The 15894-nt window shown below is 37.0% G+C and overlaps 1 protein-coding gene across 5 annotated transcripts in view; it reads right to left on the bottom strand.

Moving 5' to 3' along the window:
- LOC106161375 (uncharacterized) overlaps positions 1 to 15894 on the bottom strand; it is a 45076-nt gene that overhangs the window by 26280 nt on the left and 2902 nt on the right. For 3 of the 5 annotated variants that reach the window (XM_087012602.1, XM_087012603.1, XM_087012601.1), the window contains 4 exons: positions 9034 to 9057; positions 8767 to 8862; positions 6571 to 6841; positions 2849 to 2934 (listed from right to left, as the gene is read on the bottom strand). In XM_087012602.1, coding sequence (XP_086868728.1) covers positions 2849 to 2934; positions 6571 to 6841; positions 8767 to 8821 — 412 coding nt within the window. In that variant the 5' untranslated portion in view covers positions 8822 to 8862; positions 9034 to 9057. Of the gene's footprint in view, positions 1 to 2848; positions 2935 to 6570; positions 6842 to 8766; positions 8863 to 9033; positions 9058 to 15894 lie in introns of those variants that run through there. The other 2 variants (XM_087012605.1, XM_087012604.1) reach the window with 1 other exon arrangement.

Consider the following 15894-nt stretch of genomic DNA (forward strand, 5'->3'; position numbering starts at 1 on the left):
TGTTATTTCCTTATTCCTCTTTCATTATCATTCATGTTTTATAAATACTTGAACGCTTGAATGCAGATATTTCAAATTAAAACGTAAGTACATAAATAAATTATACATTTATAAATTAATGCAATAGGAATTTTTTGAGACAGATTGATGCTGACGCTCATGCATTTCAACCAAACAAACAATAATTAGTTCAATTTTTGACTGCGGAAATTTCATATAGGATGAAATACAAATAACAAATTTAACTAGCAGTTTGTTAGCAACACTAAAAACCAGCTGCGCGTGCCAAACTAGTGAACAAAAGGACAGTTCGCTTCGCGTGGCACGCCTTAGCATGGGTTTAGCCTCTTCAAGCTATAATCCTATCGCCGCAACAAACAATAGGGACCTTCTGGCTGATGTATCCTGCTGTTAATTACACCTAGTTACAGCGGATTGTCACGCTCGCGCTGGGCCACAGAAACCGGCGTCATGGGGTTCACTCGTATTAAGTATTGTGTTATTCCACCTAAGCAATTGTGTTTGTGCGTTCGAATTTTGAAGGGATTTATACGGCCCTCCATTGTTTGTCCGCCCCCTTCTATTCACAAGATAGGGATTAAAACATTTCGAACGTGGTTACACCGGTGTACAACGGAAACAAAATTATTCCGACCACTGTATAATAAAAGAAAAAAAACAGCAGCTATTTTGCCCCGACCGGTTTCATTCTTTCTTCAGGGGGTTTTGTTTATTTGTTACCAGGTGATGTCATGAAGGTTAAAATGTGACGTCTATAACAATGGGTGTTTATTTGTTGCTTTAACCAATGCTATTATCTATGCAATGTAGGTTTATACTTATTAATGAATAGATTTTCTTTCATTTACCTTTCTGTTTGGGTTGTTTCCCTAGTGAATTTATAAAATGGGAATATCGTAAAGTCCTTGTTTTTGTTCATAGAGCATTCCCTAATGTGCCCACTCACAGACGTGCATTGATATTTGGGTTGTCTTATTTGTTGTCTGTGAACGGTCATTCTATGTCGGAGAGTGTCTCCAGTTTGTCCTATATAGTTCTCACCGCATCCACTGCAAGTTAATACATAAATTAAATTTGAGCTAGTGCGGGTGAATGGGTGGTTAATTTTAAATGTAAGTCCATTTTTAAATGTTAGATGGCTCCTCTCTTTGTCTCTTACTCTTTATAATCTGCATTTCAGTTAGTATCTCATCCCTCGTGATCTGGGCATTAAGGCAATCAGCTATTGGATAGAAAGATATCCGTCACATATTCCAAAACATATCCAAAATACCCTCATTACAGAAGGACTTCTTGACAAACAACACTTTTCACTTCAATGGCAAACATTATCGCCAAAAAATAGGAACTGCAATGGGTGCAAAAGTAGCCCCCACTTATACTACACTTGTCTTAGGATACATCGAAAAAGGCCTGTACAAAAAGTGCAAAGAACGGTTTGGACTCGAATTTAGGTATCAGTTAGAAAACACATGGAAACGTTTTCTTGATGACTGCTTTATAATTTTGGACAAAACAGAAAATGAATTGGAAGACTTCAACCTGATCCTTAACAACCTACATCCTCTTTACAATTTACGATGGATTCAAATTCAACACAAATCCCATTCATCGATGTTATGGAAATGAGTGTAAAAGGAAAAATTGAGACAGATGTGTATTACAAAACAACAGACACAAAACAATATCTCCCTTTTAACTTATGTCTTCCCAGACACATTAAGCACAACATATTATACAAGTTAGCTCGAAGACTATGCACAATTGTCTCAAATGAAACCACATTAAAACAAAGTCTCAAAGAACTGGAAGGATTCCTATTAAGGAGACAATACCCAAGACAACTGATACAAACTGGGATTAAAAAGGCAAAACAGATACCGATGAACGACCTGAGGACCACCAAAGACAAAATTAAAAAGGAAGCCAAACCGTACATATCAACATATAACCCCAAAAATCCGGAAGTACACAATGTCATAACTGGAAACTTACCTTTGGTAAAACAAGATGACAAAATGAATGAGATACTAACTGAAATGCAGATTATAAAGAGTAAGAGACAAAGTCCATCACTTAAGCAAATTTTAATAAAAGCAAAATTTGAAAACAATTCCAGGACAAATGTGGAAACCTCAACAATACGAGTACAGAAATGTGAGGTACCCAGGTGCGGCACCTGTCCAATAATTAAAGAGAGGAGCCATCTAACATTTAAAAATGGACTTACATTTACAATTAAACACCCATTCACCTGCACTATCTCGAATTCAATTTATGTATTAACTTGCAGTGAATGCGGTGAGAACTATATAGGACAAACTGGAGACACTCTCCGACATAGAATGACCGTTCACAGACAACAAATAAGACAACCCAAATATCAATGCACGTCTGTGAGTGGTCACATTAGCGAATGCTCTATGAACAAAAACAAGGACTTTACGATATTCCCATTTTATAAATTCACTAGGGAAACAACCCAAACAGAAAGGGAAATGAAAGAAAATCTATTCATTAATAAGTATAAACCTACATTGAATAGATAATAGCATTGGTTAAAGCAACAATGAAACACCCATTGTTACAGACGTCACATTTTAACCTTTATGACATCACCTGGTAACAAATAAACAAAACCCCCTGAAGAAAGAATGAAACCGGTCGGGGCAAAATAGCTGCTGTTTTTTTTTTTCTTTTATATATATATATATATATATATATATATATATATATATATATATATATATATATATATATATATATATATATATTGTAGCTCTTTCAGTAGGGATATGTTCAGGGTTAGGGAAATATATCGACTTACCCGAATCAGACATTTTCCGTTTGGGATCATTCGGATCGTCCGGATTGCCTGTCATTTCCCCCTTCTCAACTTCCGTTGACTGAGGACTTTGACCGAGAACAAATAAGAAGATAAATGAAGTGGCTGCAAATGTGTATCATAGTTATTATATTGCAACCGTGAACTACGGAAGACGACAATGTATGTACATGTACATGGATGGGATTAAAAAGTCATTTTCAGTCTGATACTGGTGCTATGGGTTTTGTATATTGTCCTCTTTAAATCTCTAAGGCATGATTTTTTGCATTTTTATTTTTTGCCAACTTTAGGGGTTAGTGGGACATTCGTTTTTAAATATCGTCATGGAGCATAGTTCTTTTTAATCGTTTTGTATATTTGATTTTTTTATCTGTATGCAGTTTGTCCTAAAATCTGATTTCATTATCTTGGTTATTTGTTTCTGTAAGTTGTGTTTTAACACATTTATTAGTTTATGAGAATCATATAATCGTCTATTCATATGAAGATGGAAGTACATGTAGTATATAAACGACGGCAGACTTACTAAAAAGGATATGACCCTGATAGGGCCCGCTAACTATGCACTTTATTTCTTGCAATATGCGTTTTAATATATATTTTACTACATTAAAAAGAAAAAAATGTTTTTTTTTTAGTTGGCATAACAAGTGTATATACACAAGATTCAAAAGATAGGTGTTTATTTGAATACATTGAAAAGTGTTTTTATTGAACTAAGGTGATACCCCCGTCACATTAGAGGCAGAGTGAGCAAGAATGCCGTCGGAAAGACAATTATTTGTGCATCACTGGACATTCAAAGAGCATTCTAAAAATTTCAAGTGCGTTTTAAATATTTTTATCCATTCTTGTGGTCAGCCCGAGTGTTAAAAACTTTCGAAGTGCATTCCAAGTGAAAAATTATTGAATCGCATTTGAATAGTATTCTAATTACACTATGACTGCATTTTAATATTCTCACGGCATTCTGGCAACATTCGAAACATTCTGCTCACATTCGAGGGATATTCGAACTGGCATGTGACTTAAGGCCCCCGTCACACTTATTCAGAACCAGCAGAAATCAAGCAGATCCAGCCAGAATGAATTAATTAATTGAAAAGTTTGTGTCATAATCAGGAGGGGATTTCAAATTGCAGTCAGAATATTCTGAATGAAATTCAAATGCCGTACGAGTGTGGTTTGACTGCTGGCCAAATACAGACTAAAATAGGTCTCGAACGATATAAGAAGCGAATACAAATGCAGTCAAAATGCTCCCGGTATGGCTGCCAATGATGGTTTGAAATATAAAGAATTCAAAGAGAATCCAGCTAAAATACCTAAAACAGTTGAAGTTACTTTCCAACATGTTTAGAATGTAACACGTTGCCCAGAGTGTATAAATAACGCCATTGGAATGGTAACTGATCAGAATGTTTCGAATGATGTCGGAATGCCTGAGAACATTTAGAATGCAGCCATATTGCAGTTAGGCTGCATTCAGAAAACCAGACTAACTAGTCCTCGGGCCAAATATGGTGACCGACTAAAAAGCTTACCGTGTAATCCACTTACAGACACTTAACAGATTCCTCGTGGGGAAGTACTCAAGTGGGTCGGCCATATTTGACCCTTGGACTAGTTAGTCCACTGTTCTGAATACGGTTTTAGAATACTGTTCAAATGCCATTCGATAATTTTCCACTCGGAATGCACTTCGAAAGTTTTTGACCTGAGCAAAACATTCGAGCCGGCCACAAGAATGGGTAAAAATATTTGGAATGCACTCATAATTTTTAGAATGCTCTTCAAATATCCTGGAATTCACAAAGAATTGTATTTCAGACGTCATTCTTAATCATTCTGCCTGTAGTGTGACGAGGGTATAAAATCCCGCCAGAATGTTTCGAATGTGTCTTGGATGAGCTGAAAGATCAATTTGAACTTTTTTCCCGAATGTGGTGCGAATTTAAAAAAATCTTTGTTCAGGCTCATTCTTCTTGATTCCTGCTAATTCCGAATAAGTGTGACTGGAGTATGAGATGGCATTGTACGCTATTAAACAGGGGTCCGCTAACAGTCCGGTGAGACTCTTGTAATTCTCGTAAAGAGAGGTATACAAACCAAATACTTGGAATATTGTGATAGTGAGTGGTTCGCAAACATATATATATATATATAATTTTTTTTTGTTTAAAGTTATGGTATTTCGACGGTTTAAGGGGGCATCGAAAGAAGAAATGTCGTAGAACTTCCGTCTATCTACATAGACAGTTTAGGGTGTTTAATGATAGCCAATTGTGCTTATGAAGTTAAGATTTGAATAACAGTCTTTAAGAGCCCGATTTAGATACATTTATCGTATCCTAGCTAGATGTAAAGTGATAGTAAATAGGATCCAGCAAAAAGTTCAGTTTTGAGAGAATGATGCAGGGTGTTCTTCTGTTCTAAATTAAGACTGTTCCATGAAGACCTAAGGAATTGTTCCGGGCCTTAATAAGTTAATTTGGTAGGGATTATGTAGTCTCTAACAGATGACTGTCTAGCTTGTGAAGCAGATGGGTTACAAAAGATAAGAGATATTCAGTAAGGTACAGATTATGATGAATTGAGAACATTATTTTTTGGCATGCATTATCTTTATATTGTTGCCCAGTTCAGTTGGATATATCAGAAACAGGTAAAGCACCCAGGACCAGTAAACCCACTTGGAAGTGAATCGAAGAGAGTTTTGAGTTTTTTTATTCTCGCTGGAGGATAGGGGAATCTCTGAATTTCACCGCCAGGTATGTGGATATTTGGTTGTTATTGCCTCCATGCAAAAATGCTCAAACACCGACAAGGTAAAAGAAGAGATAGATCTCCTTCTTTGCTGTTTAATGTCTAAGTAGAGAGAAATTACGGTTAACTCCTATACCAGAAGTAAAATTTACAGACCATGACAGACAGCGCCCCATCTCTTAAGTATCAGAAAACCCTCTGCCAAGGTTGTGACTGCCGAAGTTGAATATGTGAATGTTAAAACTCATACCTCTTAAAATGATGTAGCCGTATTAATGTCTAGTCTTCACTTGCGTTCGTCTTTTGTTTTGTCACGTGAGCGTCATATTACTTTCTCATTCCCATTTGTCATCTTTCCCGCCTTTTGTCGTATATAAATATCGTCGCCGCCCTTTTCTGTCATTCTTATTTGCTCATCGCTCTGTATATCTTTGCAAGTACGTGGTCAATAGTTTTGTTAATCATTTTATTAATATTATCATTATTATTATAGTTATCATATAGTAAGATTATAGTTATGAATAATATCATTATGATGATGATTCTTAATTGCTCATCGCTCTGTATATATCTGCAGCACAATGGTCTTAAATAAACGAGAATAAGAACAAGTGTTCTTTGTCTTGAACCGTTACAATGATAAGTGTCAAATAAGTATAAAAAGGACACTATTCATATACACGTGTAATTTTATGTAACATGTTGTATTGTGTTTTATTTTTTGCAGGTTTGTAGTTAGAGGGCCTATAAATGACAAAGCATTATTAGTTACAATTATTCCAATAAAATCTCTCTCTCTCTCTCTCTCTCTCTATATATATATATATATATATATATATATATATATATATATATATATATATATATATATACAGAGGCACACATTGAACGTTTTGTAACAAAGCACACACGATTAATCGTTATTTCAGTATTACCCTAGCTTAAGGCTGTCCGCTAAGGCGCTATGTCTAGCCCTTGTCAACGCTCTTATCAGTTTGTCTCGACGCTCCTCATTGCTGCTAACCCCCATTCCTTCTCTCCACTGAAACAGCATTCTGCGAATCTGACCAAGTGTGTTACTGGGGAAGTTGAGTTTGAGCTGATCTATCTGAGGTCTATTCACTCCAAGACAGGCAGCTACTTCCTCCCACTCAACTCCAATATTCTTTGATAGGTCACACACCAATTCATCAGGTGGATAGAGAGCTATGGAAATAAATCAATAGAAATCGTACCACTCAGTCAACATAAAGTTGGTCGTATCAGGACACCAATTTCAGGTTATCGTTTTTTCATGTAACAAGTAACATTCCAACTGAAATGGTGAATATTATCTACAAAATTAGTTTCCTAACATACTCAAATAAACTTGTTCACTTTTTATTTAGGTTTAATGCTTGCTTTTTGCTTTTCATCTGGTTCAAACATGCCCCAAGTATTGCTTCTTTAAACAATGTCCCTCTATAATTATGACTCTAACTTCACTTGTACAGTGGTACTCGTAATTATGTTTCCGTTGTATACTGGTTTAGAAACGTGTGAAATATTTCAATCCCTATCATGTGAATAGAAGGGGGTGGGCAAACAATGGACAGTCGTATAAATCCCTTCAAAATTCAAACGCAAAAACACAATAGCTTCGGTGGAATAACACAATACTTAATACGAGTAAACCCCATGACGCCGGTATCTGTGGTCCAGCGCGAGCGCGACAATCCGCTGTAACTAAGTATAATTAGCAGCAGAATACATCAGCCGGAAGGTCCCGCTGTTTGTTGTGGCGATAGGATTATGACGTTAAGAGGCTAGAACCCACGCTACCGCGTGCCACTAAACCGGATCCATGAACTAACTGTCCTTTTGCTCACTAGCTTGGCACGCGCAGCTGATTATGTTTTTAGTGCTGCTTACAAACTGCTAGTTTAATGTGGCATCAGTTATTTCATTCAGTATGAAGCTATCCGTAGTCAAAAATTGGACTAAGTATTGTTTGTTTGATTGACATGCATGAGTATCAGCGTGATCAACAATTAATCCTGTCTCAAAATCCTATTGCAAATAGTATTTATAATTATGAATGATAATGAATGAGGAATAAGGAAAAGGCAGCAAATAGCATTTTCAAAAAGAAACAGTTTATGACGAAAACTTCTGAAGTTTAAATTTGCATCATCGCGACTTGTGTTAAAAAATAAAGATTAAAAGTAGCAAAGAAAGCAACATGATTTTTTTAAAAATTATTTACAGAACAAGCTGATGTGTAGTCTTAATTACTACATTAAGTAACATTTTATATAAAATAAAAGTGAATCCGTAATTATAATTTAATAATGATAATTTAAACAGTAATAAATACTAATAAATAAATAATGATTTCAATATAAATGAATGATGATTTTATAATAAAATGAATAAATTGCTGCAAATAAATAAATTGCTATAAAAATATGAACAAAAAAATAACTTTTTTCAAAAACCAAAAGCTTTTTTCTCTCTTTCTATGACCACCGGCATCACTTTAAAAACGTTGTCTCTAGTGAATGTCTGTCAAAAACTCTGAATCGCCCTTCGTTTCCGGTGTAACAGTTATCTAAGTCCCCCAGGAACCGAGGTCCTTTGGATCTTACTAAAGGGATGTTTTTAGCTTGTTTGCGAAATGATAACAATGGCGTTTATCAATAGATTGCGAGCTATAGAAAGACCACCCTCCTCTTTTAGCGTTGTCCCAATTAACAGTACTATAGTGTAAAGGCGCCAAGTGATCAAATTGTCAGGCTTTCCCCTGTCGCACGTTGGTCTTCGATTGTCATTTCACCACTGCCAGGTATTAGCTTTTATTGCAATGTTTATAAAAAAATTACAGGGTATTTATTTTCAATATTTTTACCACAATGGTCTTGGTGTGTTATGGGAAATGGATGATTTTTTAAAAAGAAATGGGGGGAGGCTACCACATCAAAAGGATTTTTAAAAGAAATTGCCTAATATGTTGTTTGTATTATTTGAACCAAAAAGAAAGACCAAATTAAAAATTTATGCCTATTCCACAAAACAGTGCATATTGATACAACAACAATGAGTCTGCGTTTAATGTAATCCCTCCTTGGTGAAAACAAAATCAAAACGCTTACCAGGAACGTCCATTTTTCCTTCGGGATCATTCTGAGCATATGGAGCTTCAGCCATATCCCCTTCTCAGGTTCCTTTGACTTAGAATTTGACTGAACCTGAATGAGAGAAAGATTGGGTTGGTCGAACATGTATGTCTAACATATTATGATATTAATGATATGTGTTAGAAGATGGAAGAACAACGAATTTGTATTTTCATGCAGAATGACGCCATTAAGAAGTCAAAAATTGATGTTACAAAAATGCTAAAATTTTGAAACACTGACCTTTTTTCTTCGATACTAAAATGCCTGAAATAAATACAAAAATATAATGAAGAATCACAAATTAAGAATACAGATAAAAATCATATTTATATAAGAATAAAAATAATTGAAAATGATAACTACAGCCACGGTCACAACCGGACGCACGGATTTTAAGATCGTACGTCCCCTGCGATTTTTGCGTGCAGTAGAAGCCGTGGAGGTCGTAGAGGTAGACGAAAGTCTGCCTTGCGAGTTGCAAGGGCCAAATGAGATGTCCTTTCAAGCAGGAACGCTAATTGCAATGTGCAGGGGCCGTGGAAATTGTAATCATTTCTTGAATTTGTCTTGCTACCTGCGTACGTGGCACACACTCACCACTAAAGCCTAGGTCCCAACTACGTTTTGGACGCACGGTTTTTAGGTTCCTTGGACGTAGCTAGACCGCAGGGAAGGAATCAAGTAAAGCCTAGGTCCCAACCGAACATACGGGTTATTACGTGTTGTCTACGGCCAAAAAATGGAGAAAACGTAAAGTGATTTTTCTCTTAGGAATAAGGTTTTGAAAAGGAGAGAGAGGGAGAGAAAATAAGAATTTCGACGCAACACACAAAAGGTACACCCCAGAAGAAAAGGACATGAAATAGTATGCACTGTACATATACCTCAAAGGATGAAAATAAGGGATGCCTTTGGATGGTGCCTTATTTTGTTAAAAAAATATCGGGCAAACCAGGCTCATACATATTGTGCAATGAGGGAGGAGTATGCCAAAAATATGCGTTAACACGTCAAAAATTGAGATTACTAGATGAAAAATACACATAAAATAAATAAATTGTTTTTGTTTCTTCATTAATATGCATGTAAACTGCCTAACGGAAAACATTGTAAAATATAAATATTAAATGTCATATAAATAGAATAAAGCAAACGTTTATTATATCTTTAAAACTTGTATGTCTCTATATCTATTTATTCATGTCATTTCTTGGTGTAAACTATATAGGCCATGCGTTACTAAAATGTTATGAACGCACGTCCCATTAGGACGTGCATTACTACACGTAGGACTTGCATTACTTGTCAGTCTTCGTCCTACGGACATTGAATCCTAGTAACGTATGCCCTAGGACTTCCATTCCTAGCAATGCAAGCCCTTGGACTTGCATTCCCAAGACTAAGTGTCCGGGCGGACTTGGGTTACTAGGACGTGTACTCCTGCCACACCGGAATGGCGCGAAAAACAGACATTGCCAGACAGATGATTGTGTCAAACGGAATGGTCTGCACAGTTTTATAGAGTTATGCCCAGACTGATACACCTACACAGACAACATGCCAAATGTATCGACATCTTACCACCACTGTCCTGCTATATATGCTGCTGCAATTAAACCAAAATCAACCAGTCCGTTTTGAATGAGGGGCAAATTGTCACCAAATCGCGTTTTAAGGCTCTTAGCGAACACCAAAAGGGTTTCAGTAGGTTAGGATATGATTCATAAGTTGTCAAGTGGATGTTTCACAGCTTTATTTCAGTAATTTAAATGTCACTCAATGTTTAATATATCGGGTGTGGAATGGTGTACCGTTAGATTCAATTATAATTCAATTAACACTGAACCCTCCCCCCCCCCCCCAGCAGTCGATAGCACATTCTGACACCCCCCCCCCCCCCCGCCCCCCGGCCGAATTCTAGCTTAAGTTATTCGACTAGACCCTAAGTATTTCCATTGTATTAAGACAAATTATGTCAATGGGCATGTCCTTTCCTCGTCATTCCACAACAGACAGCGAAACCACAATCATAGACATAATTTTTGAAAACCTAACTGAAACTTAGTTATAACAATGGTCAACGGTCAAAACATAAAAAACGGTGCTTACCTAACTTGCAAACATCCGCCGAGCTGAAGGGTAAATATTGTTTTTCATTTTGTGAAGATCTCGCCATTTAATTCATATATGAGGTAACTATTAATAATGTGTTTTACAAGCTTAAGGTTGTGCTATAATGAGGCTGCCAATCTTTGGGAATATAAAGGCTGTCTTTTGAGACCAGTGGCCGCCAATATGACCGCTGGGGAAAGCCTTGTTTGTACCTCTACTACACAGAAAAGGGGACGTGTTATATTTCATCAAATGTAAACACTTAGAATCCAGCCACACCAGTTGTGTCATCAGGCGAATATATTTTTTCCGTATCAGAATAATTCCGCACTAAGGTGAAAAACAAGATGGCGGGTGGCTTAAACTGAAGCTTTCAAATGTCCCACTTAGTTAGGTCACCATGTTATTCCTACATGTAACATAGCATGTGAACGAACGCTTGATTACTTTGATAATATTAGACTGGTTTAAAACGTAAGAAACCTCATACTATGACGTAAGATTACATTTTTTTGCTAAATCGGTTTACAATCCAGACTTCTACGCAGTAGGTACTTTAAGCGACTGCCATTGCTCAAGAGTAAATAAAATGCCTTCTTTTCGTGTCCTATGTTCCATTATGTGCCTTAAGGCTACACTGTGTCAACGGCTTCTTTTGGTATTATAATTTCTGTGTGAATACTTTGTGTTGATATTGATTTTCGATTCAAGACACAATGCGTTCTGTATTTTTGCTATGGAAATAAGCTGACACGGATAAAATACACCCCTTACGTTAGTGATGAAAGGAAACTCAAAGGACATGTGTCATACCGTCGGAATGGCCTGAACAGAGCATATTCTTCAGAAAACATGACCAACCAACGATATCTTTATCTAAATACAAGAAGTGAAAGCTCATTATGTAAATTTTGGACTCTAAAAACGTCCTTTTTGCTTGACCTGCGAGTAAATGAGCTACGTGGTCACGTGGTCTGATGACGACAATCGTGCCACCGGCGGAGCTGTCAAACTCAGCTGCATTGTCTACCTGTAAGATTACTCTTCTGGCTTCTGAGATAAGTTTATACTCATTCAAATCTCTTACCCGAGGGGTCTAAATCCTCGTGAAGCTGTGATTTGAATGACTTGAGGGTACTGTTGATTATTCCATATGAGCTCTATGTTCTTTGTGAAATTCAATTTATTTCATTAAACCGCTTACAGTACCACCTGACCCAGATCTGTTGCTTCAATTATGCATATTGAGGTGAGGTTTACTAAACCGCTCTTTTTTCTACTAATATATTGTTTTTATAATTTTTAAATGGCGGGGTTCGATTAAAACATACCTCTATTGTATAGATTGAGTGCTGAATCTTCAGAATTCGAGAAATGGATTTTTATGTGTCTATTGTCCTTTAAGAATGATAAAAAGTATTCACAATACATGTGATTGCTGTAACGCAGGTATTAATAAGTAGTTAATGAAAAGTCAATCAACTTTAATTTCTGTATGTTGTGATAAAGTAGTGTATTTAGCTTACGTTATTCTAACAGAACAGCCTTCTTGAACTACACACACTGGACAAAAGAAGTGTCACCCCGTAACTCAGAGTAATAAAAGTAGGCCGATCTTGGGTACTTATAATGTCTGGTCTACTTATAATGTGACTAATGAGTATAAAACCGCTATACCATGGAATTGTATTGTTGGTCTTGTACATGTACAGCAAATGTTATTCCTGTCTTCCTCCAATATGACAAGATACAGGCAATTATATAACGGTTATAGGTGCAAGTTATTAACCTGAAGAGGCGGAATATAAGCAATGTCAGAATATCGATACAATTGAATTGTTCAGTCAGAACCGTGCAGAGGGTCTGATCTCGGTATAGAAACACTGGATCAAGAGACAAATTGCCTCTGATGGGTCGTCCAAGAAAAAATACTGGCCGTGAAGACCGACGACTGATTTTGATGTCCAGGTTGTCAAAGTTCGACACTGCTTGTCAGTTGACAACACAGTGGAACAATTTCACACATAAGAATGTGTCTGTGAAAATTGCTAGGCGTCGGTTACATGCTCAGAGAGTGTGCAGCAGGGTAGCAAGACTGAAACCTCTTATATCGTTACAAAACAGGCAACGTAGAGTAAACTAGGGTCAACAGGATCTGGAACTGGACAGTTCATGACAATTAGTCCTATATATTTTTTTCTGATGAGTGTCGCTTTGGTCTGACCTCTGATGACAGACGGGTACTATGCTGGCAAAGTGCTGGTAAAGCATTTGAACCACATGCACTTAATTTTCGAACCCGGAGCAGCATATTCGTCATGGTGTGGGGCTGCATCAGCATCCATGGCTTGGGCGAATTGATAGTGGTTGATGGAAACATGAATCACTAGAAATATATCGATGTTTTGGAGTCAGGCTTGCTACCATCTATTACTAACATGTTTGGTGACAGGAATTATCCATTTGTTCACCAGGATGACAATGCTCCTTGTCACAGGCCCAGATCAGTTGATGATTGGTTTGACCAACAGGACATTCGCAGGGTGATGTGGCCTGCCCAGAGTCCGGATGCAAACATAATAGAAAATGTGTGGAATGATATGTCAGAACTTTTTACAAATGCCCGTCTAACCAGCAGAGAAACTCTGTTATATTCAGTGTTTCATGCTTGGGCCAGCATTAGCCCTGAACGCATCAGACAATTATATGAAACCTTGCTTCGTAGACTGGCACCTATTATTAGGTCACGTGGCTATGCCACTAAGTACTAATTTTGGACTTGAAACTGCATATTTTGGTAGAATGTATATTTTGTTCTCATTTTGTGATTTTTTTGTGAAATTTGATGTTAATAAAATGATACCAGGAGCATATCATTCCGCAGTCATTTATCTCCCCCATAGTATTGGCTCAGTAGGGGTGACACTTCTTTTGTCCAGTGTGTGTATTTGTGTAGTGTATGTGTGTACAGTTACCTGTGCGACTGACAGCCATGTTTGTTCTTCGTGTGTACCTCTATTCAAATACTGTTATAATGAACTGAATCTCAATTCAACGTCACGATAATATTTAGAAAGTTTTATAGCGGAGGCGATGAGTTCGTAGATGTAATGCCGTTCCACAGTGATGAAAAAAGACTGAACAGCATCCGTTATCGCTTCTGTTAACCCCGCTTTATACACACACACACACACACACACACACACACACAGCCACCCTCCATATACACCTTCCCACACAGATACGTCGTCCCTACAGCCACACACTCACAGGTTGTCGTAACTTAAAATTAGTTGCGTGCTTCTGTATTATATAGATGTATATAGTAATCTCAGTTAATAACGGTCCTCAACATAACAAAGGAACTGTGCAGTTTCCGGTCCCTTTAACGCCCCGCTGCACACACCCCTCCCCGACCAAACACTCATTCTTCCACACACATTTTTCCCACACACACCCTGATCCCCCCATGCACACACAAACACGCCGTCGTGATTTGGAATTAGTCGCGTGTTTCAATATCACTTACATAAATATAGCACTCCCAGCTGCTTGACCAGCTAGCGGACTACCCGTTATAAAGCCAATGTACGGTTTGTGAGGTTGAAATTTTCCAGGTTATCAATATGTATGAAGACAGTTGTATTTTTAACAAAGGTGAAAGGACAACAGAAAGTTACCAATGCATAATTCATATATTTCATTGTAAAATGAATTTCTTTGACAGTAATAGGGGAAAAGGAGGATAAAATGAAATTTACTTAAGAAACTGAATTTAATTTTTTTTCAGTGCCCCAGAAAGCGTCGTTGACTGGCGACTGTGTGAACAGATCTATAGATATTATGATGATATATCAAATTAATTTATAAAAGTAAATATATATTATCAATCACAACCAACATTTTGTTGCTCTCATGCTTCGATACATCTTGCTTCAATATCCCTGGCACAATCTGCACCCCCCCCCCCCAAAAAAATAATAATAATAATAAATAAATAAATAAATGTAGCCGTATGAATGTATTTTCTTCACTCGTGTTCGTCTTTTGTTTTGTCACGTGGGCGTCATCTTACTCTCTCATTCCCATTGGTCATCTTTCCCGCCTTTCGTCGCTTATAAATATCGTCGCCGCCCTTTTTCTGTCATTGTTCTTTGCTCATCGCTCTTTATATATTTACAGGTACGTGTCAATAGTTTAATTCTTTTATGAATATTATCATTATTATTATTATACTTATTATATATTAAGATTATAGCTATTAATAACATTATTATGATGATCGCACATTGTTCTTTGCTCATCGCTCTTTATATATTTACAGATGGTATGGAATAAATAAGAACAAAGAGAAATAGACTTTGTTGTGAACCGTTGCATATGGCGCTGCGAGCAGTTTCTGATTTACATACCGAAGCATCGGCGGAATGAAGCTATAAAGATGTGTCATGATGATATGGCGCATGTTGGTAGAGACAGAACGATAGAGTTGATCAGAGATCGATTTTTTTGGAATAAAATGTATTCCGATGTTGCAAATTATGTGGCTACTTGTGACAGATGTGTACAAAGAAAATCAATTTCAGATAAGGCACCCTTAGTCAGTATGAGTTCATCACAGCCAATGGAAATGTTATGTATTGACTATTTGACCGTAGAAGATAATAAAGGTGGTATTGCCAATGTGTTAGTTGTGACAGACCATTTTTCCAGGTATGCATTGGCATATCCTGCTAAAAATCAGACTGCGTACACTACGGCAAAGTTGTTGTATGAAAATGTGATTGTTCATTATGGTTTTCCGGCAAAAATACATAGCGATCAAGGAAGAAATTTTGAGAGTAGCACAATTAAACATTTGTGCGAAATAGGAGGAGTGACTAAAACTAGAACCACGCCTTACCGGCCCCAGGGTAATGGTACGTGTGAACGATTTAATCGAACATTGCTAAATATGATTGGTACTTTAGGTCAAGATAAAAAATCGGA

The sequence above is a fragment of the Lingula anatina genome, chromosome 5 (assembly GCF_051362555.1).
Source record: "Lingula anatina isolate TDL-2025a chromosome 5, LinAna3.0, whole genome shotgun sequence".
Classification (NCBI taxonomy): domain Eukaryota; kingdom Metazoa; phylum Brachiopoda; class Lingulata; order Lingulida; family Lingulidae; genus Lingula; species Lingula anatina.